This window comes from Haliotis rubra, unplaced genomic scaffold, assembly GCF_003918875.1.
Source record: "Haliotis rubra isolate DU_JTF1 unplaced genomic scaffold, ASM391887v1 Scf506, whole genome shotgun sequence".
Lineage (NCBI taxonomy): Eukaryota > Metazoa > Mollusca > Gastropoda > Lepetellida > Haliotidae > Haliotis > Haliotis rubra.
Window position 1 is genome coordinate 400,568 of NW_025767198.1, and position 26,996 is coordinate 427,563.

Sequence of the window (26,996 nt, forward strand, 5' to 3'; positions counted from 1 at the left end):
CTGACACTGTTCATCGTCCTTCCATGGGAAACCTTGCAGCACAAATACAAGGGTTTCTGACACTGTTCATGGTCCTTACATGAGAAACCTTGCAGCACAGATACAAGGGTTTCTGACACTGTTCATGGTCCCTCCATGGGAAACCTTGCAGCACAGATACAAGGGTTTCTGAAAATATGCATGGTCTCTCCATTGGCAACCTTACAGCACAGATACAAGGGTTTCGGACACTGTTCATGGTCCTTACATGAGAAACCTTGCAGCACCAATACAAGGGTTTCTGACACTGTTCATGGTCCCTCCATGGGAAACCTTCCAGCACAGATACAAGGGTTTCTGAAAATATGCATGGTCACTCCATGGGCAACCTTACAGCACAGATACAAGGGTTTCTGACACTGTTCATGGTCCCTCCATGGGAAACCTTGCAGCACAGATACAAGGGTTTCTGAAAATATGCATGGTCTCTCCATGGGCAACCTTACAGCACAGATACAAGGGTTTCTGACACTGTTCATGGTCCCTCCATGGGAAACCTTGCAGCACAGATACAAGGCTTTCTGAAAATGTGCATGGTCTCTCTATGGGCAACCTTGCAGCACAGATACAAGGGTTTCTGACACTGTTCATGGTCCCTCCATGGGAAACCTTACAGCACAGATACAAGGGTTTCTGATGCTATGCATGGTCCCTCCATGGGCAACCTTACAGCACAGATACGAGGGTTTCTGACACTGTTCATGGTCCCTCCATGGGAAACCTTGCAGCACAGATACAAGGGTTTCTGACGCTATGCATGGTCCCTCCATGGGCAACCTTACAGCACAGATACAAGGGTTTCTGACGCTATGCATGGTCCCTCCATGGGAAACCTTACAGCACAGATACAAGGGTTTCGGACACTGTTCATGGTCCTTACATGAGAAACCTTCAGCACAGATACAAGGGTTTCTGAAAATATGCATGGTCTCTCCATGGGCAACCTTACAGCACAGATACAAGGGTTTCTGAAAATATGCATGGTCTCTCCGTGGGCAACCTTACAGCACAGATACAAGGGTTTCTGAAAATATGCATGGTCCCTCCATGGGCAACCTTACAGCACAGATACAAGGGTTTCTGACACTGTTCATGGTCCTTACATGAGAAACCTTGCAGCACAAATACAAGGGTTTCTGACACTGTTCATGGTCCCTCCATGGGAAACTTTACAGCACAGATACAAGGGTTTCTGAAAATATGAATGGTCTCTCCATGGCCAAACTTACAGCACAGATACGAGGGTTTCTGACACTGTTCATGGTCCTTCCATGGGAAACCTTGCAGCACAGATACAAGAGTTTCTGAAAATATGAATGGTCCCTCCATGGGCAACCTTACAGCACAGATACAAGGGTTTCTGACACTGTTCATGGTCCCTCCATGGGAAACCTTGCAGCACAGATACAAGGGTTTCTGAAAATATGCATGGTCTCTCCATGGGCAACCTTACAGCACAAATACAAGGGTTTCTGACACTGTTCATGGTCCCTCCATGGGAAACCTTGCAGCACAGATACAAGGGTTTCTGAAAATATGCATGGTCTCTCCATGGGCAACCTTACAGCACAGATACAAGGGTTTCTGACACTGTTCATGGTCTCTCCATGGGCAACCTTACAGCACAGATACAAGGGTTTCTGACACTGTTCATGGTCCCTCCATGGGCAACCTTGCAGCACAGATACAAGGGTTTCTGACGCTATGCATGGTCCCTCCATGGGAAACCTTACAGCACAGATACAAGGGTTTCTGACACTGTTCATGGTCTCTCCATGGGCAACCTTACAGCACAGATACAAGGGTTTCTGAAAATATGCATGGTCTCTCCATGGGCAACCTTACAGCACAGATACGAGGGTTTCTGACACTGTTCATGGTCCTTACATGAGAAACCTTGCAGCACAAATACAAGGGTTTCTGACACTGTTCATGGTCCCTCCATGGGAAACTTTACAGCACAGATACAAGGGTTTCTGAAAATATGAATGGTCTCTCCATGGGCAACCTTACAGCACAGATACGAGGGTTTCTGACACTGTTCATGGTCCTTCCATGGGAAACCTTGCAGCACAGATACAAGAGTTTCTGAAAATATGCATGGTCCCTCCATGGGCAACCTTACAGCACAGATACAAGGGTTTCTGACACTGTTCATGGTCCCTCCATGGGAAACCTTGCAGCACAGATACAAGGGTTTCTGAAAATATGCATGGTCTCTCCATGGGCAACCTTACAGCACAAATACAAGGGTTTCTGACACTGTTCATGGTCCCTCCATGGGAAACCTTGCAGCACAGATACAAGGGTTTCTGAAAATATGCATGGTCTCTCCATGGGCAACCTTACAGCACAGATACAAGGGTTTCTGACACTGTTCATGGTCTCTCCATGGGCAACCTTACAGCACAGATACAAGGGTTTCTGACACTGTTCATGGTCCCTCCATGGGCAACCTTGCAGTACAGATACAAGGGTTTCTGACGCTATGCATGGTCCCTCCATGGGCAACCTTACAGCACAGATACAAGGGTTTCTGACACTGTTCATGGTCTCTCCATGGGCAACCTTACAGCACAGATACAAGGGTTTCTGAAAATATGCATGGTCTCTCCATGGGCAACCTTACAGCACAGATACAAGGATTTCTGAAAATATGCATGGTCTCTCCATGGGCAACCTTACAGCACAGATACAAGGGTTTGGTTTGAGAAAGTGGTACATATTGTGATACTGCAAGTCAGAATAGCACAGACTGTTTGGCACATCACTTCACAGACATTGTGTCATCCCAGAAGTAAGTTTGACAAATCCACAAAGTGCACACAGCATTTGTCAGTTCTAATAGATTAGTCAGTTTGTTGTATGTGGGGAAACTCAAAAGGAATAATTGGCAGGTGCTGGTTGATGCCTCCTGAACTAGAATTTGTGAATTATTTATACCAGCAATGTGATGGTAACAACAGTGGGAGAGTGGGATGGTAACAACAGTGGGAGAGTAACAACAGTGGAAGAGTGGGATGGTAACAACAGTGGGAGAGTGGGATGGTAACAACAGTGGGAGAGGGGATGGTAACAACAGTGGGAGAGGGGGATGGTAACAACAGTGGGGAGTGGGATGGTAACAACAGTGGGGCAGTGGGAAGGTAACAACAGGGGGAGAGTGGGATGATAACAACAGTGGGAGAGTGGGATAGTAACAACGGTGGGAGAGTGGGATGGTAACAACAGTGGCAGAGCGGGAAGGTATGGCACAACAGTGGGAGAGTGGGATGGTAACAACAGAGGGAGAGTGGGATGGTAACACAACACTGGGGGAGTGGGATGGTAACAACAGTGGGAGAGTGGGATGGTAACAACAGTGGGAGAGTGGGATGGTAACAACAGTGGGATGGTAACAACAGTGGGATTGGGGACGGTAGTGGGGGGATGTAACAACAGTGGGAGAGTGGGATGGTAACAACAGAGGGAGAGTGGGATGGTAACAACAGTGGGAGAGGGAGCCTGGGATGGTAACAACAGTGGGGGGAGTGGGAGGGTAACAACAGTGGAAGAGTGGGACGGTAACAACAGTGGGAGAGCGGGACAATACCAACAGTGGGAGAGTGGGATGGTAACACAACAGTGGGGGCGGGATGGTAACAACGGAGGAAGAGTGGGATGGTAACAACAGTGGGGGAGCGGGGCAGTAACAACAGAGGGAGAGCGGGATGGTAACAACAGAGGGAGAGTGGGATGGTAACAACAGTGGGAGAGTGGGATGGTAACAACAGTGGGGGGGGGGGATGGTAACAACAGTGGCAGAGTGGGGTGGTAGTAACAACAGTGGGAGAGTGGGATGGTAACAACAGAGGGAGAGTGGGATGGTAACACAACACTGGGGGAGCGGGATGGTAACAACAGAGGGAGAGTGGGATGGTAACAACAGTCGGAGAGTGGGATGGTAACAACAGTGGGATGGTAACAACATTGGGAGAGTGGGAGGGTAACAACAGTGGGAGAGTGGGATGGTAACAATAGAGGGAGACTGGGATGGTAGCAATAGTGGGAAAGGGGGATTGTAACAACAGTGGGGGAGTGGGATGGTCAAATGCCTTTGAGAAATCTATGCATAGACAATAGCAACGCTGTATTTGTAACTAGAGACTACAATACAAACATATTGTCCATGGTACGGTGACCTTTCCTATAGCCACCTGATGGTAACAACAGTGTGAGAGTGGGAAGGTAACAACAGTGTGAGAGTGGGAAGGTAACAACAGTGTGAGAGAGGGATGGTGACAACAGTGTGAGAGTGGGATGGTAACAACAGTGTGAGATTGGGATGGTAACAACAGTGTGAGAGTGGGATGGTAACAACAGTGTGAGAGTGGGATGGTAACAACAGTGTGAGAGTGGGATGGTAACAACAGTGTGAGAGTGGGATGGTAACAACAGTGTGAGAGAGGGATGGTGACAACAGGGCGAGAGAGGGATGGTGACAACAGAGAGAGAGTGGGATGGTAACAACAGTGTGAGAGTGGGATGGTGACAACAGTGGGAGAGAGGGATGGTAACAACAGTGTGAGAGTGGGATGGTAACAACAGTGTGAGAGTGGGATGGTAACAACAGTGTGAGAGAGGGATGGTGACAACAGGGTGAGAGAGGGATGGTGACAACAGTGGGAGAGCGGGATGGTGACAACAGTGTGAGAGTGGGAAGGTAACAACAGTGTGAGAGTGGGATGGTAACAACAGTGTGAGAGTGGGATGGTAACAACAGTGTGAGAGTAGGGATGGTAACAACAGTGTGAGAGTGGGATGGTAACAACAGTGTGAGAGTGGGATGGTAACAACAGTGTGAGAGTGGGATGGTAACAACAGTGTGAGAGTGGGATGGTAACAACAGTGTGAGAGAGGGATGGTGACAACAGGGTGAGAGAGGGATGGTGACAACAGTGTGAGAGTGGGATGGTAACAACAGTTTGAGAGTGGGATGGTAACAACAGTGGGAGAGTGGGATGGTAACAACAGAGGGAGAGCGGGGCGATAACAACAGTGGGAGAGTGGGAGGGTAACAACAGTGGGAGAGTGGGATGGTAACAACAGAGGGAGAGTGGGATGGTAACACAACAGTGGGGGAGTGGGATGGTAACAACAGAGGGAGAGCGGGACGGTAACAACAGTAGGATGGTAACAACATTGGGGGAGTGGGGCAGTAACAACAGTGGGAGAGTGGGATGGTCAAATGCCTTTGAGAAATCTATGCATAGACAATAGCAACGCTGTATTTGCAACCAAAAATGCAATACAAACATATTGTCCATGGTACGGTGACCTTTCCTATAGCCACCTGATGGTAACAACAGTGTGAGAGTGGGAAGGTAACAACAGTGGGAGAGTGGGATGGTAACAACAGGGTGAGAGTGGGATGGTAACAACAGTGTGAGAGTGGGATGGTAACAACAGTAGGAGAGTGGGAGGGTAACAACAGTGGGGGAGGGGGATGGTAACAACAGTGGGAGAGCAGGACGGTAACAACAGTAGGAGAGTGGGAAGGTAAAAACAGTGGGAGAGTGGGATGGTAACAACAGTGAGGGAGTGGGGCGGTAACAAAAGTGGGAGAGTGGAATGGTAACAACAGTGGGAGAGTGGGATGGTCACAGCAGAGAGGGAGTGGGGCGGTAACAAAAGTGGGAGAGTTGGATGGTAAGAACAGAGGGAGAGTGGGATGGTAAGAACAGTGGGGGAGTCGGATGGTAACAACAGTGGAAGAGTGGGAAGGTAACAACGGTGGGAGAGAGGGATGGTAACAACAGTGTGATGGTAACAACAGTGGTGGAGTGGGGCGGTAACAACAGTGGGAGTGTGGAATGGTAAGAACAGAGGGTGAGTGGGATAGTCACAACAGCGGAATGGTAACAACAGTGGGATAGTGGAATGGTAACAACAGTGGGGGAGTGGGATGGTAACAACAGTGGGAGAGTGGGATGGTAATAACAGTGGGAGAGTGGGATGGTAAAAAAAGTGGGAAAGTGTGATGGTAGGAACAGTGGGGGAGTCGGATGGTAACAACAGTGGAAGAGTGGGAAGGTAACAACAGAGGGAGAGAGGGATGGTAACAACAGTGGGATGGTAACAACAGTGGGGAAGTGGGGCGGTAACAACAGTGGGAGAGTGGGATGGTAACAACAGAGGGAGAGTGGGATGGTAACACAACATGGGGGAGGCAGGATGGTGACAGCAACAGTGGGAGAGGTAACAACAGTGGGATGGTAACAACAGTGGGAGGGTGGGATGGTAACAACAGTGGGATGGTAACAACATTGGGAGGAGAGTGGGAGGAGTAACAACAGTGAGAGGTGGGATGGTAACAATAGGGGAGACTGGGATGGGTAGCAACAGTGGGAAAAGGGGTTATGGCAGTGGGGAGTGGGATGGTCAAATGCCTTTGAGAAATCTATGCATAGACACAATAGCTGTATTTGTAACTAGACACTACAATGGCAAAACATATTGTCCATGAATGCGGTGACCTTTCCTGCATAGCCACCTGATGGTGGCACAACAGTGTGAGAGTGGGAAGGTAACAACAGTGGGAGAGTGGGATGGTAACAACAGGGTGAGAGTGGGATGGTAACAACAGTGTGAGAGTGGGATGGTAACAACAGTGGGGGGAGTGGGAGGGTAACAACAGTGGAAGAGTGGGACGGTAACAACAGTGGGAGAGCGGGACAATACCAACAGTGGGAGGTGGGATGGTGGCACAACGGTGGGGGCAGTGGGATGGTAACGGAGGAAGAGTGAGATGGGTAACAACGGTGGGGAGCGGGGCAGTAACAACAGAGGGAGAGCGGGATGGGGGAAACAACAGAGGGAGAGAGTGGGATGGTGGCAAAAGTGGTGGGAGGAGTGGGATGGTAACAACAGTGGGGGAGCGGGATGGTAACAACAGTGGCAGGTGGGGTGGTAACAACAGTGGGAGAGTGGGATGAAGTAACAACAGAGGGAGAGTGGGATGGTGGCACAACACTGGGGGCGGGGATGGTAACAACAGAGGGAGAGAGTGGGATGGTAACAACAGTGGGAGGTGGGATGGTAACAACAGTGGGATGGTGGCAACATTGGGAGGTGGGAGGAAGTGAACAACGGTGGGGAGGTGGGATGGTAACAATAGAGGGGAGACTGGGATGGTAGCAATGGTGGGAAAAGGGATTGTAACAACGGTGGGGAGTGGGATGGTCAAATGCCTTTTGAGAAATCTATGCATGAACAATAACAACGCTGTATTTGGCAACTAGAGACTACAATACAAACATATTGATCCATGAGTGCGGTGACCTTTCCTGCCACCTGATGGTGGCACAACAGTGTGAGTGGGAAGGTAACAACAGTGTGAGTGGGAAGGTAACAACGGTGTGAGAGGGATGGTGACAACGGTGTGAGAGTGGGATGGTAACGGTGTGAGTGTGGGATGGTAACAACGGTGTGAGGTGGGATGGTAACAACGGTGTGAGGAGTGGGATGGTAACAACGGTGTGAGGTGGGATGGTAACAACGGTGTGAGAGTGGGATGGTTACAACGGTGTGAGAGGGATGGTGACAACAGGGGAGCGAGGATGGTGACAGCAGAGAGAGGTGGGATGGTAACAACGGTGTGAGGGTGGGATGGTGACAACGGTGGGAGAGGGATGGTAACAACGGTGTGAGGAGTGGGATGGTAGCAAACAGTGTGAGGTGGGATGGTAACAACGGTGTGAGAGGGATGGTGACAACAGGGTGAGAGGGATGGTGACAACGGTGGGAGAAGCGGGATGGTGACAACGGTGTGTGAGTGGGAAGGTGACAACAGTGTGAGGTGGGATGGTAACAACAGTGTGTGAGGTGGGATGAAGTGGCAACAACGGTGTGCCAGAGGGATGGTAACAACAGTGTGAGGTGGGATGGTGGCAACGGTGGTGGGAGTGGGATGGTAACAACGGTGTGAACGATGGGCTGGCAACAACGGTGTGAGAGTGGGATGGTAACAACTTTCGGTGTGAGAGGGATGGTGACAACAGGGTGAGAGAGAGGGATGGTGACAACGGTGTGTGAGAGTGGGATGGTAACAACAGTTTGAGAGTGGGATGGTAACAACAGTGGGAGAGGTGGGATGGTAACAACAGAGGGAGAAGCGAGGCTGTAACAACAGTGGGAGAAGTGGGAGGTAACAACAGTGGGAGAGTGGGATGGTAACAACAGAGGAGGTGGGATGGTGCACAACAGTGGGGGAGTGGGATGAAGTAACAACAGAGGGGAGAAGCGGGGCCGGTAACAACAGGATAGGATGGTAACATTGGGGAGTTGGGGCGGTAACAACAGTGGGAGAGGGTGGGATGGTCAAATGCCTTTGAGAAATCTGTGCATGGACAATAGCAACGCTGTATTTAGTGCAAAATGCAATACAAACATATTGTCCGTGGTACGGTGACCTTTCTATAACCACCTGATGGTAACAACGGTGTGAGGAAGGTGGGAAGGTAACAACGGTGGGAGAGTGGGATGGTAACAACAGGGTGAGGTGGGATGGTAACAACGGTGTGAGGAAGTGGGATGGTAACAACAGTAGGAGGTGGGGAGGTGGCAACGGTGGGGGAGGGATGGTGGCAACAGGTGGGAGAGCGGGGCGGTAACAACAGTAGGGAGGTGGGAAGGTAAAAACAGTGGGAGAGTGGGATGGTGGCAACGGTGAGGGTGGGGGCGATGGCAAAGTGGGAGGTGGAATGGTAACAACAGTGGGAGGAGTGCGGGATGGTCACAGCAGAGGGAATGGGGGCAACGGTGGCAAAGGCAACGTGGGAGAGTTGGATGGTAGAACAGAGGGAGGTGGGATGCTGGCAACGGTGGGGAGTCGGATGGTAACAACAGTGGAAGAGTGGGGAAGGTAACTAGCGGTGGGAGAGATGGATCGTACAACAGTGTGATGGTAACAACAGTGGTGGTGGAGTGGGGCCGGTGCAACAGTGGGAGTGTGGAATGGTAAGAACAGAGGGTGAGGTGGGATAGTCTGAGCTGTGGAATAAATGCTGCAACAGTGGGATAGTGGAATAAGTAACAACAGTGGGGAGTGGGATGGTAACAACAGTGGGGGGAGTAGGATGATAAGTAGCAACAGTGGGAGGAAGTGGGATGGTAAAAGTGGGGAAAGATGTGATGGTAGGAACAGTGGGGGAGTCGGATGGTAACAACAGTGGAAGAGTGGGAATGATAACAACAGAGGAGAGGGATGGTAGCAACAGTGGGATGGGAGCGTGTTAACCAGTGGGGAAGTGGGATGGTAACAACAGTGGGAGAGTGGGATAAGTAGCAACAGAGGGAGAGTGGGATGGTAACACAACACTGGGGGGCGGGATAATTAGCTAACAGTGGGAGAGTGGGATGAAGTAACAACAGTCGGAGAAGATGGGATAAAGGCTGTCTGAGTGGGATGGTAACATTGGGAGAGTGGGAGGTAACAACAGTGAGAGAAGTGGGATGGTAACAATAGGGGAGACTGGGATGGTAGCAACAGTGGGAAAGAGGGGATTGGCAAACAGTGGGGGAGTGGGATGGTCAAATGCCTTTGAAATCTATGCAGACAGACAGCTAACACAGCTTGTATTTGTAACTGAACACTGAAATGCAAACATGTGTGTCCATGGTGCGGTGACCTTTCCTGCTAGCCAGCCTGATGGTAACAACGGTGTGAGAGTGGGGAAGGTAACAACAGTGGGAGAGTGGGATGAAGTACAAAAGGGGTGAGTGGGATGGTAACAACGGTGTGAGGAATGGGATGGTGGCAACGGTGGGGGGAGTGGGAGGTGGCTGTTTGGGAGTGGGAAGGTAACAACGGTGGAAAGAGTGGGACGGTAACAACAGTGGGAGGCGGGGACAATACCAACGGTGGGAGAGTGGGATGGTAACACAACAGTGGGGGAGTGGGATGAAGTAACAACGGAGGAAGAGTGGGATGGTAACAACAGTGGGGGGCCGAGGGCGGTAACAACAGGGAGGAGAGCGGGATGGAGTAACAACAGAGGGAGAAGTGGGATGGTAACAACAGTGGGAGAAGTGGGATGGTAACAACAGTGGGGTGAGGACAGAAGGATGGTAACAACAGTGGCAGAGGTAGGGGTGGTAACAACGGTGGGAGTGGGAGATGGTAACAACAGAGGGAGAGTGGGATGGTAACACCTAACACTGGGGGCGGGATAAGTGGCTAACAGAGGGAGGTGGGATGGTAACAACAGTCGGAGAAGCAGGATGGTAACAGTGGGATGGTAACAGCATTGGGAGAGTGGGAGGTAACAACAGTGGGGAGAGTGGGATGGTAACAATGAGGGAGACTGGGATGGTAGCAATAGTGGGAAAGAGGATTGTAACAACAGTGGGGGAGTGGGATGGTCAAATGCCTTTGAGAAATCTATGCATGAACAATATAACGCTGTATTTGTAACTAGAGACTACAATACAAAACATATTGTCCATGGTGCGGTGACCTTCCTGATGGTAACAACAGTGTGAGTGGGAAGGTAACAACAGGTGTGAGGTGGGGAAGGTAACAACTGGTGTGAGGAGAGGGATGGTGACAACGGTGTGAGGTGGGATGGTAACAACAGTGTGAGGTGGGATGGTAACAACAGTGTGAGGTGGGATGGTAACAACGGTGTGAGAGTGGGATGGTAACAACGGTGTGGTAACGGTGTGAGTGGGATGGTAACAACGGTGTGAGAGTGGGATGGTAACAACAGTGTGAAGAGGGATGGTGACAACAGGGTGAGAGAGAGTGGGATGGTGACAACAGTGAGGGTGGGATGGTGGCAACGGTGGGAGAGAGGGATGGTAACAACAGTGTGAGGTGGGATGGTAACAACGGTGTGAGTGGGATGGTGAACAACGGTGTGAGGAGGGATGGGTAACAAGAGGATGGTGACGGCAGGGGTGAAGGATGGTGACAACGGTGGTGGAACAGTTGAGGATGGTAACGGTGTGAGGGGTGGGATGGTAACAACAGTGTGAGGAAGAGGGATGGTAACAACGGTGGTGAGGGTGGGATGGTAACAACAGGTGTGGGGAGTGGGATGGTAACAACAGGTGTGTGAGGTGGGATGGCGGCAACGGTGTGAGGAGTGGGATGAGGCAGGGACAACAGTGTGAGAGAGGGGGATGGTGACAACAGGGTGAGAGGGATGGTGACAACAGTGTGAAGATGGGATGGTAACAACAGTTTGAGAGTGGGATGGTAACAACAGTGGGAGAATGGGATGGTAACAACAGAGGGAGAGGCTGATGCTGAACGGTGGGAGAGAGTGGGAGGAATGTAACACAACAGTGGGAGAGTGGGATGGTAACAGAGAGGAGGTGGGATGGTAACAAGCAACAATTGAGAGGGGAGTGGGATGGTAACAACAGAGGGAGGAAGCGGGACGGTGGCAACAACAGTAGGGATGGTGGCACAACATTGGGGGAGTGGGGCGGTAACAGCAGTGGGAGAGTGGGATGGTCAAATGCCTTTGAGAAGGGAAATCTATGCATGAACAATAGCAAGCGCTGTATTTGTAACCAAAAATGCAATACAAACATATTGTCCATGAATGCGGTGACCTTTCCTGATAGCCACCTGGTGATGGTAACAACAGTGTGAGTGTGGGATGGCAACAACAATTTGGGAGAGTGGGATGGTAACAACGGGGTGAGGAGTGGGATGGTAACAACAGTGTGAAGTGGGATGGTAACAACAGTAGGAGAGTGGGAGGGTAACAACAGTGGGGGAGGGGGATGGTAACAACAGTGGGAGAGCAGGACGGTAACAACAGTAGGAGAGTGGGAAGGTAAAAACAGTGGGAGAGTGGGATGGTAACAACAGTGAGGGAGTGGGGCGGTAACAAAAGTGGGAGAGTGGAATGGTAACAACAGTGGGAGAGTGGGATGGTCACAGCAGAGAGGGAGTGGGGCGATAACAAAAGTGGGAGAGTTGGATGGTAAGAACAGAGGGAGAGTGGGATGGTAAGAACAGTGGGGGAGTCGGATGGTAACAACAGTGGAAGAGTGGGAAGGTAACAACGGTGGGAGAGGGAGGAACGATGGTAACAACAGTGTGATGGTAACAACAGTGGTGGAGTGGGGCGGTAACAACAGTGGGAGTGTGGAATGGTAAGAACAGAGGGTGAGTGGGATGAGTCACAGCAGCGGAATGGTGGCACAACAGGTGGGATGGTGGGAATGGTAACAACGGTGGGAGTGGGATGGTAACAACAGTGGGAGAGTGGGATGGTAATAACAGTGGGAGAGTGGGATGGTAAAAAAAGTGGGAAAGTGTGATGGTAGGAACAGTGGGGGAGTCGGATGGTAACAACAGTGGAAGAGTGGGAAGGTAACAACAGAGGGAGAGAGGGATGGTAACAACAGTGGGATGGTAACAACAGTGGGGAAGTGGGGCGGTAACAACAGTGGGAGAGTGGGATGGTAACAACAGAGGGAGAGTGGGATGGTAACACAACACTGGGGGAGCGGGATGGTAACAACAGTGGGAGAAGTGGGATGGTAACAACAACGGTCGGAGAGTGGGATGAAGTAACAACAGTGGGATGGTAGGCACAACATTGGGAGAGTGGGAGAATTAACGGTGAGAGAGTGGGATGGTGGCAATAGGGGAACTGGGATGGGTAACAACAGTGGGAAAGGGGATTGTAACAACAATGGGGAAGTGGGATGGTCAAATGCCTTTGAAAATCTATGCGCAGACAATGCTGCTATTTTGTAACTAGACACTACAATACAGGCTTATGGTAACAGGCCAGAGTGGTACGGTAACCTTTCCTATAGCCACCTGATGGTAACAGCAACAGTGTGTGAACAACAGAGGTGGGAAGGTAACAGCAACAGTGGGAGGTGGGATGGTAACAACAGAGGGGTGAGAGTGGGATGGTAACAACAGTGTGAGGTGGGATGGTAACAGTGGGAGAGTGGGATGAAGGTAACAACAGTGGGGGAGAGGGATGGTGGCAACAGTGGGGGTGAGTGATGGTAGAGCAGGACGGGAGGTGGGACAACAGTGGAGAAGTGGGAAGAGTAAAAACAGTGGGAGAGTGGGATGGTAACAACAGTGAGGGGAGGGGGATGGTAACAAAAGTGGGAGAGTGGAATGGTAACAACAGTGGGAGAGTGGGATGGTCACAGCAGAGAGGGAGTGGGGCGGTAACAAAAGTGGGAGAGCGGGATGGTAACAACAGTGGGAGAGTGGGATGGTAAGAACAGTGGGGGAGTCGGATGGTAACAACAGTGGGAGAGAGGGATGGTAACAACAGTGGGATGGTAACAACAGTGGGGGCGGGGGCAGTAACAACAGTGGGAGAGTGGAATGGTAACAACAGAGGGAGAGTGGGATGGTAACAACAGTGGGATGGTAACAACAGTGGGGAGTGGGATGAAGCTAACAACGGTGGGGAGTGGGATGGTAACAACAGTGGGAGAGTGGGATGCGTAACAACGGTGGGAGGAGTGGGATGAAGTAACAACAGTGGGAGAGTGGGATGGTAGCACAACAGTGGGAGAGTGGGATGGTGGCACAACAGTGGGAGAGCGGGATGGTAACAACAGAGGGAGAGTGGGATGGTAACAACAGTGGGGGAGTGGGATGGTAACATCAGTGAAAGAGTGGGAAGGTAACAACATTGGGAGAGAGGGATGGTAACAACAGTGGGATGGTAACAGCAGTGGGGGATCGGGGCAGTAACAACAGTTTGAGAGTGGGATGGTAAGAACAGAGGGAGAGTGGGATGGTAACAACAGTGGAATGGTAACAACAGTGGGATGGTAACAACAGTGGGGGAGTGGGATGGTAACAACAGTGGGAGAGTGGGATGGTAACAACAGTGGGAGAGTGGGATGGTGGCAACAACAGTGGGATGGTGGCAACGGTGGGGGAGTGGGATGGTAACAACGGTGGGGGAGTGGGATGGTAGCAACGGTGGGAGAGTGGGATAAAACGGCAACTGAGAAGTGGGATGAAGTGGCAACGGTGGGAGAGTGGGATGAAGTGGCAACGGTGTGGGAGAGAGTGGGATGGTAACAACAGTGGGGAGAAAGCGGGATAAAGCAACAAACAGGGGATAGTGGGGATGGGGTCACAACGGTGGCAGAGTGGGATGGTTTAACGTAGTGAAAGAGTGGGAAGATGGCACAACATTGGGGAGAGGGATAAAGGTTGGAACAGTGGGATGGTAACAGTGGGAGGGGCGGGATGGTAAGTAACAATGGAGAGGTGGGATGGTAACAACGGTGGGAGAATGGGATAAAACGGCACAACAGTGGGTAGTGCTTTAAGGTGGGATGGGAGGTGGCATAAGCATGTGGGAGAAGTGGGATGGTAACAACAGTGGGGAAGTGGGATGGAGTAGCTGGTGGAGTGGAGAAGTGGGACGGCAACAGTAGGATGGTGGCGTGGGGGTTGGGCGGTAACAACAGTGGAAGTGAGCTGGGATGGCAATATGGGGAGGTGGGATGGTAACAACGTGGGGAAGATTGCGGACGGTGGCACAACAGTGTGGGAGGGGAATGGTGGCAACGGTGGGAGGTGGGATAAATTGGCAGGGCTGGAGGAGTGGGATGTAGTGGCAACGGTGGGGAGGTGGGATGGTAACACAGCGGTGGGAGGTGGGATGATGGTAACAGATGGGGGAGGTCGGATGGTGGCAACAGTGGGAGAGTGGGATGGTGGTAACAACAGTGGAGGGCGGGATGGTAAAACAGAGGGAGAGTGGGATGGTGGCAACAGGTGGGAGAGTGGGATGGTAACAACAGTGGGAGAGTGGGGCGGTGGTAACTGGTGGTAGGGAGGTGGGATGGTGGCAACAATTGGGAGAAGTGGGGTGGTAACAACAGTGGGGAGGGTGGGATAAATGTGGCAACAGGGGAGGGTGGGATGGTGGCACAACGGTGGGGGGAGTGGGATGGTAACAACGGTGGGGAGAATTGGGATGGTAACAACAGTGGGAGAATTAGGGATGGTGGCAACGGTGGGGGCGGGGATGGTGGCAACAGTGTGGAAGCGGGACGGCAACAGTGTGAGAGATGGGATGGTAACAACAATTGAGAGGGATGGGAATGGCACAACAGTTGGAAGTGGGATGGGCGCAGTGGCAGTGGGATGGGCTGAAGTATGCACGGCAGAGGGAAGGTAACAATGGAGGAGTCGGATAAAGTAACAACAGAGGAGGTGGATGGTAACTAACAGTGGGGAAGCGGGATAAAGTAAAACAGCTGGGACGGTGGGATAAATAAGAACAGTGGGAGGTGGGATCGTGGCAACAGGTGGGAGAAGTGGGATAAAGTGAAGGGGTAGAGGAATGCGGGGTGGGGCGAAATGGCAACGGTGGGATGGTGGCATGACAACGTCGGGATGGGGATCAACAATGATTGGGATGGGGAAGGTAACAACAGTGGGACAGTTGGATGGTAACAACAGTGGGGGAGGAGTGGGATGGTAACAACGGTGGGGAGTGGGATGAAGGCGGTGGGAGTGGGATAACAGTGGTGGGGGTGGGATGGTGGCAATGGTGGGGAGGAATGGGATGGTAACGGTGTGATGGTGGGTAGGTAACGGTGGGGAGGGTCGGGGATGGTAACAACAGAGGGAGAATTGGGATGGTAAAAAGTGGGGGTGGGATGGAGTGGCAACAGTGGGGGGTGGGATGGTAACAACGGTGGGGAGAGTGGGACGGTAACGGTTGGAGAGTGGGGCCGGTGGCAACGGTGGGAGGGTGGGATGGTGGCAACAGAGGGAGGTGGGGCGGTAACGGTGGGAGGTGGGATGGTAACAACAGAGGGGAGTGGGATGCGTGGCAACAGAGGGAGGTGGGGATGAAGTGCAACGGGGGGAGGTGGGATGGTAACGAACGGTGGAAGTGGGATGGTAACAACGGTGGGAGAGTGGGATGGTAACAATTAATGGGAGAAGTGGGATGGTAACAACAGTGGGAGGGTGGGATGGTTACTGGCACAGGGATGGGAACGGTGGGGAGTGGTAACAACAAATGCTGAGAAATCATGCATGGTAACAGCGGTATTTATAAGCGGGACTGCAAGCCAACAACATTGTGGGGGGTGGTGACTGATGGTAACAGCGGTGTGTGGGAAGGTAACAACGGTGGGGAGGTGGGATGGTGGCACAACGGGGTGAAGCGGGATGGTGGCAACAGTGGGAGAGTGGGATGGTAGGAGGTAACAGATGGCAGGGGGTGGGATGGTGGCGATAACGGTGGGGATGGTAACAACGGTGGGAGGTGGGAGGCAACAGCGGTGGGATGTATGGCAACAGTGAGGTGGGGCGGTAACAACAGGGGTGGAGATTGGGATGGTGAACGGTGGGAGAGAGTGGGATGCGTCTATAACGGTGGGGAGAGTGGGCGATGGAGAGGTGGGAGGTGGGATGGTGGCAACAGGAGGATGCTGGATGGTAGAACAGTGGGGAGTCGGTTTAAAGGTTAACAGTGGAAGAGTGGGAAAGGTAACAACAGAGGGAGGGATGGTGGCATGGGAAGTGTAACAACGGTGGTGGAGAGTGGCAAAAGGGCGGGGAGGAATTGGGTAGAGGGTGAGTGGGATGAAGGTGGCAACAGTGAGTAACAACGGTGGGATGATGTGGGATGGTAACAACAGTGGGGCAGGATATGTTAACAACAGTGGGAGGTGGGGATGGTAATAACAGGGGAGGGTGGGATAAGTGGCAACAGAGGCAGAGTGGGATGTTAAAGTGGGAAAGAGGTGTTTATGGTAGAACGGTGGGGGTGGGATGGTAACGGTGGAAGAAGTGGGAAAGGTGGCAACAGAGGGATAAGTGCGGCAACGGTGGGATGGTAACAACAGTGGGAGGTGGGGCGGTGGCACAACGGTGGGAGGTGGGATGTAGGTAGAACAGGGCAGAGGTGGGATGGCTGGCACATCAGGAGGGATGGTAACGGCGGTGGGATGGTGGGGATGGTTGCGGTGGGGAATTGGGATGTAGGGAACGGTTGGAGTAACAGTGGGATGGTAACGGTGGGGAGAAGTGGGATGAAGTAACGGCGGTTGGGGAGGAGTGGGATGGTTAACAACGGTGGGAGGTGGCGGATAAGTATGGCAACAACAGTGGGGATTGGGATGGTAACAAGGAAGTAAGGCGGGATAGGTACAGCAACGATGGGAGAAGTGGGATAAGGTGGCACAACGGTGGGGAGATTGGATGGTGGCGGAAAGTGGGGATGAAGTAACAACGGTGGGAGAAGTGGGATGGTAACGGGGTGGGATAAAGTGGCAACGGTGAGGACGGAAATGGGATAACGGTAAGATAAACGTGGGAAGAATTGGCACGGTAACAGTGGGAGGTGGGATGGAGGTAACAACAGAGGGAGTGGGATGGTAGAACAGAGGGAGAATGGGATGGTAAAGAACAGTCGAGGTGGGGCGGTAACAACGGTGTGAAGTGGGATGGTAACAACAGAGAAGTGGGATGGTAACAACAACGGGAGGAATGGGATGGTAACAACAGTGGGAGTGGGACGGTTTACAACGGTGGCAGGCGGGGATCGGGCAGTAACAACAGTGGAAGAGTGGGATGTGTAACAAACGGTAGGGTGGGAGTGGGATGGTAACAACGGTGGGGGTGGGATGGTGGCAACGGTGGGAGGTGGGATGGTCGAAAACGGTGGCAGGGGGTGGATGGTTTACAATGGTGGGAGTGGGATGAAGGGCACAACGGTGGGGAGGCGGGATGGTAACAACGGTGAAAGAGCGGGGAAGGTGGCAATCGGGAGGAGTCGGATGGATGGTGGCAACGGGATGGTGACGAGGATAAACGGTGGCAGACAGGATTAATGGGGAGGTCAGGATGGTGGCGCAAACAGGTGGGAGTGGGATGGTAACGAAACAGTAGGAGGTCGAGATAAATGGTAACAGGTGGGATGGAGTAACGGTGGAAGCTACAACGGTGGAATTGGGATCGTGGCAACGGTGGGGCCGGGATGGTAACGGTGGGAGAGGGGATGGTGGCAACGGTGGGAGAAGTGGGCTGGTAAGAACGATTGGGAGAAGTCGGTTAACGGTGGGGAGGCGGGGATGGTAACGACAGTGGGGATGGTGGGATGGTGGCAACGGTGGTGGGAGGTGGGATGAAGTGGCAACGGTGGGAGAAGTGGGATATAATACTGGCTGATGGGAGAAGTGGGATGGTGGCGGTGGGGAGCGGGATCGTGGCTGGTGGGGAGAATTAGGGATAAAGTAACGGTGGGAGGTGGAAAAGTAACAGAGGATCGTGGCAACGGTGGTATGGTAACAACGGAGAAGTAACGGATGCGGTGGGATGAACAGAACAGGGTGGAGTGGGATGGTTACAACAGTGGAATAAAGTGGCAATAACGGTGGGATGTGGATGGGATGGTGGCAACAGTGGGGGAGTGGGATGAACGGTGGGAGGTCGGATCGTGGCACAACAGTGGGGAGATGTGGAAGTGCTGGCGTCAGAGGGAGAGGGATGGGTAAACAAGTGGAATGAAGATGGGATGGTACAGAACAGTTTAGGGGTGGAATGAAGTAACAACAGTGGGGGTGGGATCAAGTGGCACAGTGAAGAGTGGGATATGAAGTAACAACAGTGGGGCCAGGGATGGCGAAAGTGGGATCGTAGAGTGGGCTGAAGTAACAACAGTGGGAGAGTGGGATGGTAACAACAGTGGGGAGGTAACAACGGTCAGTGGATGGTAACAACAGTGGGAGAGTGGGATGGTAGCAACAGTGGGAGATAAGAATGGTAACAACAGTGGGAGAAGTGGGATGGTGGCAACAGTGGGAGGAGTGGGATGGTAACAACAGGGTGGGGCGGTGGGATGGAAGAACAGAGGGGGCGGGATGGTTACAAAAGAGGGAGAGTGGGATAAGTAACAACAGTGGGAGGGTGGGGCCGGTGGCAACAGTGGGAGAGGCGGGCGGTGGCATAACAGAGGGAGGGTGGGATGGTAACAACAGTAGGAGGAGGTGGGATGGGGTAACAACAGTTGGAGAGTGGGATGGTAACAACGGTGGGACAGCGGGATGGTAGCAACGGTGGAGTGTGGGATGGTTTAACAACAGGGGTGTGGGATGGTAACAACAGTAGGGAGTGGGATGGGCTAACAACGGTGGGGAGTGGGATTATGGCATCGACAGTGGGAGAGTTGGGCCGGTAACAACGGTGGGAGAGTGGGGTGATGCTGCCGTGGGGAGGTGAGATGTGATGGGAACAATGCTGGGAGGTGGCAATGTGGGGAGGGTGGGGCAGTAACAACGGTGGGAGGGATTGGGATGGTAACAACGGGAGGGTGGGATGATGGTAACAGTGGGGAGGGGGATGGTAACAACAGTGGGAGGGTGGGATGAAGTGGCAACGGTGGGGAGTGGGATGGTAACAACGGTGAAAGAGTGGGATGGTGGTAACAACGGCGGGGGCGGGATGGTAACAACGGTGGGAGAAGTGGGCTGGTGGCAACGGTGGGGAGGTGGGATGGTGGCTGAACGGTGGGAGAAGCGGGATGGTGGCAACGGTGGGGAGGGGTGGGATGGTAACGGTGGGATAAGAATGGTTAACAACGGTGGGAGGTGGGCTGAATTGGCAACGGTGGGAGGTGGGATGGTGGCTGGTGGGGGAGAAGGTGGTGGCATGGTGGGGAGAAGCGGGATGGTGGCAACGGTGGGAGTGGGATGGTAACGGTGGGGAAGTGGGGGCCAGTAACGGTGGGGGTGGGATGGTAACAACAGTGGGGGCGGGATGGTTACAAATTGCGGGGAAGGGTGGGAAGGTGGCAACAGAGGAGAACGGTGGGCCGGTAACAACGGTGGGAGGTGGGGCGGTAACAACAGGGGGGGTGGGATGGTGGCAACAAGGGTAGGAGGTGGGATGCGTGGCAACGGTTGGAGAGTGGGATGGGTGGCACGGCGGTGGGGACAGTGGGGATGCGGTAACTGAACAGTGGAAGAGTGGGATGGTAAGGAACAGAGGGTGTGGGATGGTAACACAACAGTGGGGGAGTGGGATTATGGCAGCAGTGGGAGGTGGGATTGTAACAACAGTGGGAGTTGGAATGGTAACAACAGTGGGAGAAGTGGGGCGGTAACAACGAGGTGGGAGGGTATGATGGTGGCAACAAAGGGAGGTGGGATGGCGACGGTGGAAGTGGGGCGATGGCTGGCAGTGGGGAGGGTGCGATGCGTGGCAACAGAGGGAGGATGGGATGGTGGCAACGGGAGGGGATAATAACGGTGGGGAGTGGGATGGTCAAATGCCTTTAGAAATCTATGCGCAGACAATGCTGCTTGTAACTAGAGACTGCAATACAAACATGGTATCCGTAGTGCGGTGACCTTTCGCAGCCACCCTGATGGTAACGAGGTGTGAGGAGTGGGAAGGTAACAACGGTGTGGGGAGGTGGGGTTGTAACAACGGTGGGAATAAAGTGGCTGGCGAATTAAAGGATGGTGGGATGGTAACGGTGGGGGTGGGATGGTAACAACGGTGGGGAGGTGGGATGGTAACAACAGAGGGAGGTGGGATGGTAACGCAACAGAGGGAGGTGGGATGTAGTAAAAAGTGAGGGAAGTGGGATGGTGAGGAACGGTGGGGATGGGTCAAATGGCAACGGTGGAAGAATTGGAAAGGTAGCTGGCAGTGGGATGGTAGCAACGGTGGGGGCGGGCAGTAACAACGGTGGGAGAGTGGGATGGAGTAAGGACGAGGAGAAGTGGGATGGTAACTGGTGGGATGGGTAGAACGGTTGGATGGTGTGGGATGGTGGGAACGGTGGGGGAGGTGGGATGCGTGGCGCAACGGTGGGGAGAGTGGGATGGTGGCTGCAACGGTGGGGTGGAATGAAATTTTAACAGTGAAGGTTGGAAGTGCTGGCATTGGGGAGGTGGGATAAGTGGCTGGTGGGAGGTGGGATGGTATTTCTTTGAGGTGGGGTGGCGGGATGGTAACAACGGTGGGTGAGGTGGGATGAAAACGGCAACGGTGGGGGCGGGTCGTGGCTGGTGTGATGGCAGGATGGTATGGCAGGTGGGAGGTTGGATGAAATGCAACGGTGGGAGAAGTGGGATGGAAAACGGTGGGGATTGGCGGGATGGTGGCAACGGTGGGTGAGGTGGGATGGAAGTAACAACGGTGGGGGCGGGAATCGGCGGCGAACGGTGTCGCGAGGGTCGTAACAACGGTGGGAGGTTGGATGGTGGCGCTGGCAGTGGGGAGTTGGATGGTATTGGTAACGGTGGGAGGATTGGGATGGTAACAACAGAGTGGGATGGGTAAGAACGGTGGGGAGAGTGGGACGGTAACGGCGGTGGGAGGTGGGATCGTGGCAACAGGGAGGGAGGGTGGGATGGTAACGACGAGGTGGGGGCGATGGGATGGTAGAACAGAGGGTGGGTGGGATGGTCACAACGGTGGAATGGTAGTAACGGTGGGATAAGGTGGGATGGTAACAACGGTGGCGGGTGGGATGGTGGCTGAACGGTGGAAGTGGGTTGAGGAAGGCTACGGTGGGGAGAGTGGGATGGTAACAACAGTGGGAGAGTGGGATGGTAAAAAAGTGGGAAAGTGGGATGGTAACAACCCAGTGGGGAGTGGGATGGTAACAACAGTGGAAGAGTGGGAAGGTAAGAACAGAGGGGAGAGGGGATGGTTACAACAGTGGGATGGTGGCAACAACAGTGGGGGCAGTGGGATGGTGGGCAACAGTAGGGAGAAGTGGGATGGTGGCAACAGTTGGAGGGTTTGGATGGTAACAACGGTGGGGAGAGTTGGATAGCTGTGGTGGGGAACAACAGAGGGAGAGTGGGATGGGTAACTGGAGAGTTGGAGAAGTTGGATGGTAGTGGCAAGGAGGTGGGAGAGTGGGATGGGAAAAGGCGCAACAGTGGGGAGGTGGGATGGTAACAACAGTGGGAGGTGGGATGGTAACAACAGAGAAAAGAGTGGGAAGGTAACAACGGTGGGGTGGCGGGATGAAGTGGCAACGGTGGGAGAGTGGGATGGTAACAACAGTGGGGTGGCGGGGATGGTAACAACGGTGGGAGAGTGGAATTAGGTAACAACAGTGGGGGAAGGCGGGATGGTAACAACAGTGGGAGGGTTGGATGGTAACAACAGTGGGAGGTGGGATGGTAACAACAAGGTGGGGAGAGTGGGATGGTAACAACAGTTAAGGGAGGGTCAAATGGGATGCAGTAATGAACAAGGTGGGGAGAGTGGGATGGTAACAAACATATGGGAGTGAATGGGTTAAGTAACAACGGTGGTGGAGTGGGATGGTAACAACGGTGAGGGTGGGGGCCGGGACCAACAGTGGGGCAGTGGGATGGAAGTGGCGCAACGGTAGGAGGTGGGATGGTAACAACAGTGGAGAGTGGGATGGTAGCAACAGGTGGGAGGAGGTGGGATGGTCACAGCAGTGGGAGAGTGGGATGGTTTACAACGGAGAGAAAGGGTGGGGGATGCGTGGCAACGGTGGGAGAGTGGGATGGTAACAACAGAGGGGAGGAAGTGGGATGGCAATGGGGAGGTGGGATTGTGACAACTAGAGGGAGAGTGGGATGGTAACAACAGTGGGAGAGCGGGATGGTAACAACAGTAGGAGGGAGGGGGATGGTAACAACAGGTGGTAGGAGTGGGATGGTAACAACAGTGGGAGAGTGGGATGGTAACAACAGTGGGGGGACCGGGATGGTAACAACAGTGGGAGAGTGGGATGGTAACAACAGTGGGAGAGTGGGATGGTAACAACAGTGGGAGAGTGGGATGGTAACAACAGTGGGAGAGTGGGATGGTAACAACAATGGGAGAGTGGGATGGTTACAACAGTGGGGAGAGTGGGATGGTGGCAACAGTGGGGAGAGCGGGATGGTAACAACGTGTGGGAGAGTGGGATGGTAACAGTGGTGGGAGGGGAAGGGATGGTAACAACAGTTGGGAGAGTGGGATGGTAACAACAGTGGGAGAGTGGGATGGTAACAACAGTGGGAGAGTGGGATGGTGGCTGCAACAGTGGGAAGTGGGATGGTAACAACAGAGAAAGAGTGGGAAGGTAACAACAGTGGGAGAGCGGGATGGTAACAACAGTGGGAGAGTGGGATGGTAACAACAGTGGGGTAGCGGGATGGTAACAACAGTGGGAGAGTGGAATGGTAACAACAGTGGGGGAGCGGGATGGTAACAACAGTGGGAGAGTTGGATGGTAACAACAGTGGGAGAGTGGGATGGTAACAACAGTGGGAGAGTGGGATGGTAACAACAGAGGGAGAGTGGGATGGTAAGAACAGTGGGAGAGTGGGATGGTAACAACAGTGGGAGAATGGGATGGTAACAACAGTGGTGGAGTGGGATGGTAACAACAGTGAGAGAGTGGGACGGGACCAACAGTGGGGCAGTGGGATGGTAACAACAGTAGGAGAGTGGGATGGTAACAACAGTGGGGAAAGTGGGATGGTAACAACAGTGGGAGAGTGGGATGGTCACAACAGTGGGAGAGTGGGATGGTTACAACAGAGGAAGAGTGGGATGGTAACAACAGTGGGAGAGTGGGATGGTAACAACAGAGGGAGAATCGGATGTGAACAACAATGGGAGAGTGGGATTGTGACAACAGAGGGAGAGTGGGATGGTAACAACAGTGGGAGACGGGATGGTAACAACAGTAGGAGAGTGGGATGGTAACAACAGTGGTAGGAGTGGGATGGTAACAACAGTGGGAGAGTGGGATGGTAACAACAGTGGGGGACGGGATGGTAACAACAGTGGGAGAGTGGGATGGTAAGAACAGTGGGAGAGTGGGATGGTAAGAACAGTGGGGGCGGGATGGTAACAACAGTGGGAGAGTGGGATGGTAACAACAGTGGGAGAGAGGGATGGTTACAACAGTGGGAGAGTGGGATGGTAACAACAGTGGGAGAGATGGTAACAACAGTGGGAGAGTGGGATGGTAACAACAGTGGGAGAGTGGGATGGTAACAACAGTGGGAGATGGGATGGTAACAACAGTGGGAGAGTGGGATGGTAACAACAGTGGTAGAGTGGGATGGTAACAACAGTGGGAGATTGGGATGGTAACAACAGTGGGGGGACCGGGATGGTAACAACAGTGGGAGAGTGGGATGGTAACAACAGTGGGAGAGTGGGATGGTAACAACAGTGGGGTAACAACAGGAGGAGGATGGTAACAACAGTGGGAGAGTGGGATGGTAACAACAGTGGGAGAGTGGGATGGTAACAACAGTGGGAGAGTGGGATGGTAACAACAGTGGGAGAGTGGGATGGTAACAACAGTGGGAGAGTGGGATGGTAACAACAGTGGGAGAGTAGGATGGTAACAACAGTTGGAGATAGGAATGGTAACAACAGTGGGAGAGTGCACTCCAGTTGTGAGATGACATGAGTTTTGAAATGCCCCGTGTTTCACAAGGGTGACATCCCCCTTGTCACAGGAGCTATACCTGCCTGTGGTCATGACTGACTTATTTAAAGCTTTCTGAATATCAAGAGTAAGCAAAATGACATTCAAATTGCATCATGATCAACTTATTGCTAAATTAGGTAGCATGACATGCTATATTTGGATGTTTGACCCAAAACATTTGTTCAGTGGAGATTTGCTCACTGATTACTGTCAGCTGTTTTGAAGTTGGCATGACACGGAGATGGGATCGTGCAGCCTGTCCCTGCTGATCCCGGATGTCGGGCAAGTTTAGGTTCAGTTGTGTATTTGACATCTTGTTGTGCACAACGTCCTTGTAGCTGAAGTATGGCCCCTCTCGTGGTGGAGGCACAGGAGTGTGAGCTGCGGTCATGGAGGGGGAGGCCTGGCACTGACCATTGTTTGGCCGCAGTCCTGGAAGTGGAAATACATAATGTTCATGGAGAATGTAAAACATGCATCATTAGAAACTTACCCCTGAGACGAAATAGGTCTCCAATATGTAATGCTTGTCACCAGAGGATTGAATGAGTGAGTTTAGTTTTACGCCACTTTAAGCAATATTCCAGCAATAGTGAGTGAGTGAGTGAGTTTAGTTTTACGCTGGACTCAGCAATATTCCAGCTATATGGTGGTGGTCTGTAAATAATCGAGTAAGGACCGGACAATCCAGTGATCAACAGCATGAGCATCGATCTGCGCTATTGGGAACCGATGACATGTGTCAACCAAGTCAGCCAGCCTGACACCCGTTAGTCTCTCTTACGACAAGCATGGGTTACTGAAGGTTCATTCTAACCTTGACCTAATCATTCATTTTAATGTTTCAGTAATTTGGCACAGTGTGTTTGGTAGTTCAAATCTAACTCATATGTGGGGGTTATTCTTCTGGCCAAGATTTAGTGAGTGTTGGTATCACTGAACTGTCACCTCTCACCAGTAACCACATACTTCTGTTGGCATGTGACTGGTTCAGTTATACAACAGCTATCTCGCTGCTGGCTGTGGGCCAAGGGTTGATCAACTGATTCGTTGTGGGCTGGATATACTATTCAGTTACACTATCTGATTAACTCTGTCAGGTTGATACTCTTTTAGTTACAGGATCTTGCATACTCAAATCTTTCAGGCTTAAAACAGTGGGTGACACTGGGTTTTTTCATTCAAATGTTTCCTTGCATATATGCCAGCGTGAGAAATACAGTACCTTCGGCAGGGATTTATCTGGGATTCAAAACTAAGAGACATAGGCAATTAAAAAAATATATATATTTTTCCAAACTGGCATATATTTTTTTAAATGTTTCGTTTTTCTTTAAACTCAGAAGCATTTCATCACTGTGTTTTAAACTTGTGCATTCAATGCAATTACCCCGTATGCAAATTAAGCAGTTGGACCTTTTCTTCTTTACAGGTCCTGTTGTCAGTGAAATACTGGTTACTTCTACAACAAGTGGGAAAATCGTAATTCCAATTTGGGAATTTTAATGACATTTACTTCACACATGGGGCCAAATACCCATCTCAGGTCCAGACAGATCCCTGTTCGGTCACAATCCACTTAGTTATGAATCACCAGGTTCAAACAAAACAGCAATGTCTGAATAACCTTTTATGAAATGCTTAATAAGTTAATAGCATTTCAAACTTGCAAAAATTTGCTCTTAACATTAACAACATTGTGTTCATTTCTTGCCTGTTTTTGGCCTTGTGCGGTGAGGGAACTGTGGCCTCACTGGTTTCCCCGAAGGAGGGGTTGGGGCCACAAAGACTCTGTCCCTTATAGGCGGCAGTACAGCATGACGTGTTGGGTCACTCCCAATATCTGTGTCCCCATCTTGAGGAGGACTTGTGCTAGGCACTTTGCTTAGCTTCCTTGGTGGAAGCTTTGCTCTTCTCATATTGACTGAAAGGAAACTGGAAACTTTCAAAATCTTAATAGACAGAATCTCATTTGGGTAACCAGTCCTTATGATGATACATAAATGTGAATGTTGCATTGTGCTTGGTTGGCACCATGGGACAACTCACAGCCAACAACACTAAAGTACTAGCAGACCTGCTCATTACCAGCAACCCTACCTATTGTGACACACTGGCACCACACAATACCTCTATGTTTAATTGGTATTATAAAATGTACTTGTATTGTAATATGTACTGTATCATGACTTTCATGTGTCATTAAATTATTGGTAAGTAGGCCTTTGGTATAGTTAGACATGGAGTATAAATGTAGCCACATTCTCTCCAGTCCTAAAGCAGACAACAGACAGCAGATCATAAAGTTCAAATAGAGATGGCCAAGAACATGCAAGACTTACACACTTTCTTTCAGTACTTCAGGAATAAATGTACTTCTATAGTTAGTCTTATCTTCACTAAAGACTATTGTTTGTGAAATGGCCTGTGTTCTATTCAACCTATATGGCATCCTATACAGAGAATTTCCCTGACCATCGGGGCAGGAAGCATTTAAACATTTGCTTC

At 51.9% G+C, this 26,996-nt stretch overlaps 1 protein-coding gene across 1 annotated transcript in view; it reads right to left on the bottom strand.

Annotated features, from left to right (window-relative positions):
• The window catches only part of LOC124292044, a 33,314-nt gene extending 7,859 nt beyond the window's left edge, over positions 1–25,455 (bottom strand). The window contains exons 1-2 of the mRNA XM_046729117.1: positions 25,437–25,455; positions 24,690–24,920 (exon numbers count right to left, since the gene is read on the bottom strand). Coding sequence (XP_046585073.1) covers positions 24,690–24,920; positions 25,437–25,455 — 250 coding nt within the window. The remainder of the gene's footprint in view (positions 1–24,689; positions 24,921–25,436) is intronic.
• Between the last annotated feature and the right edge of the window lie 1,541 nt (positions 25,456–26,996).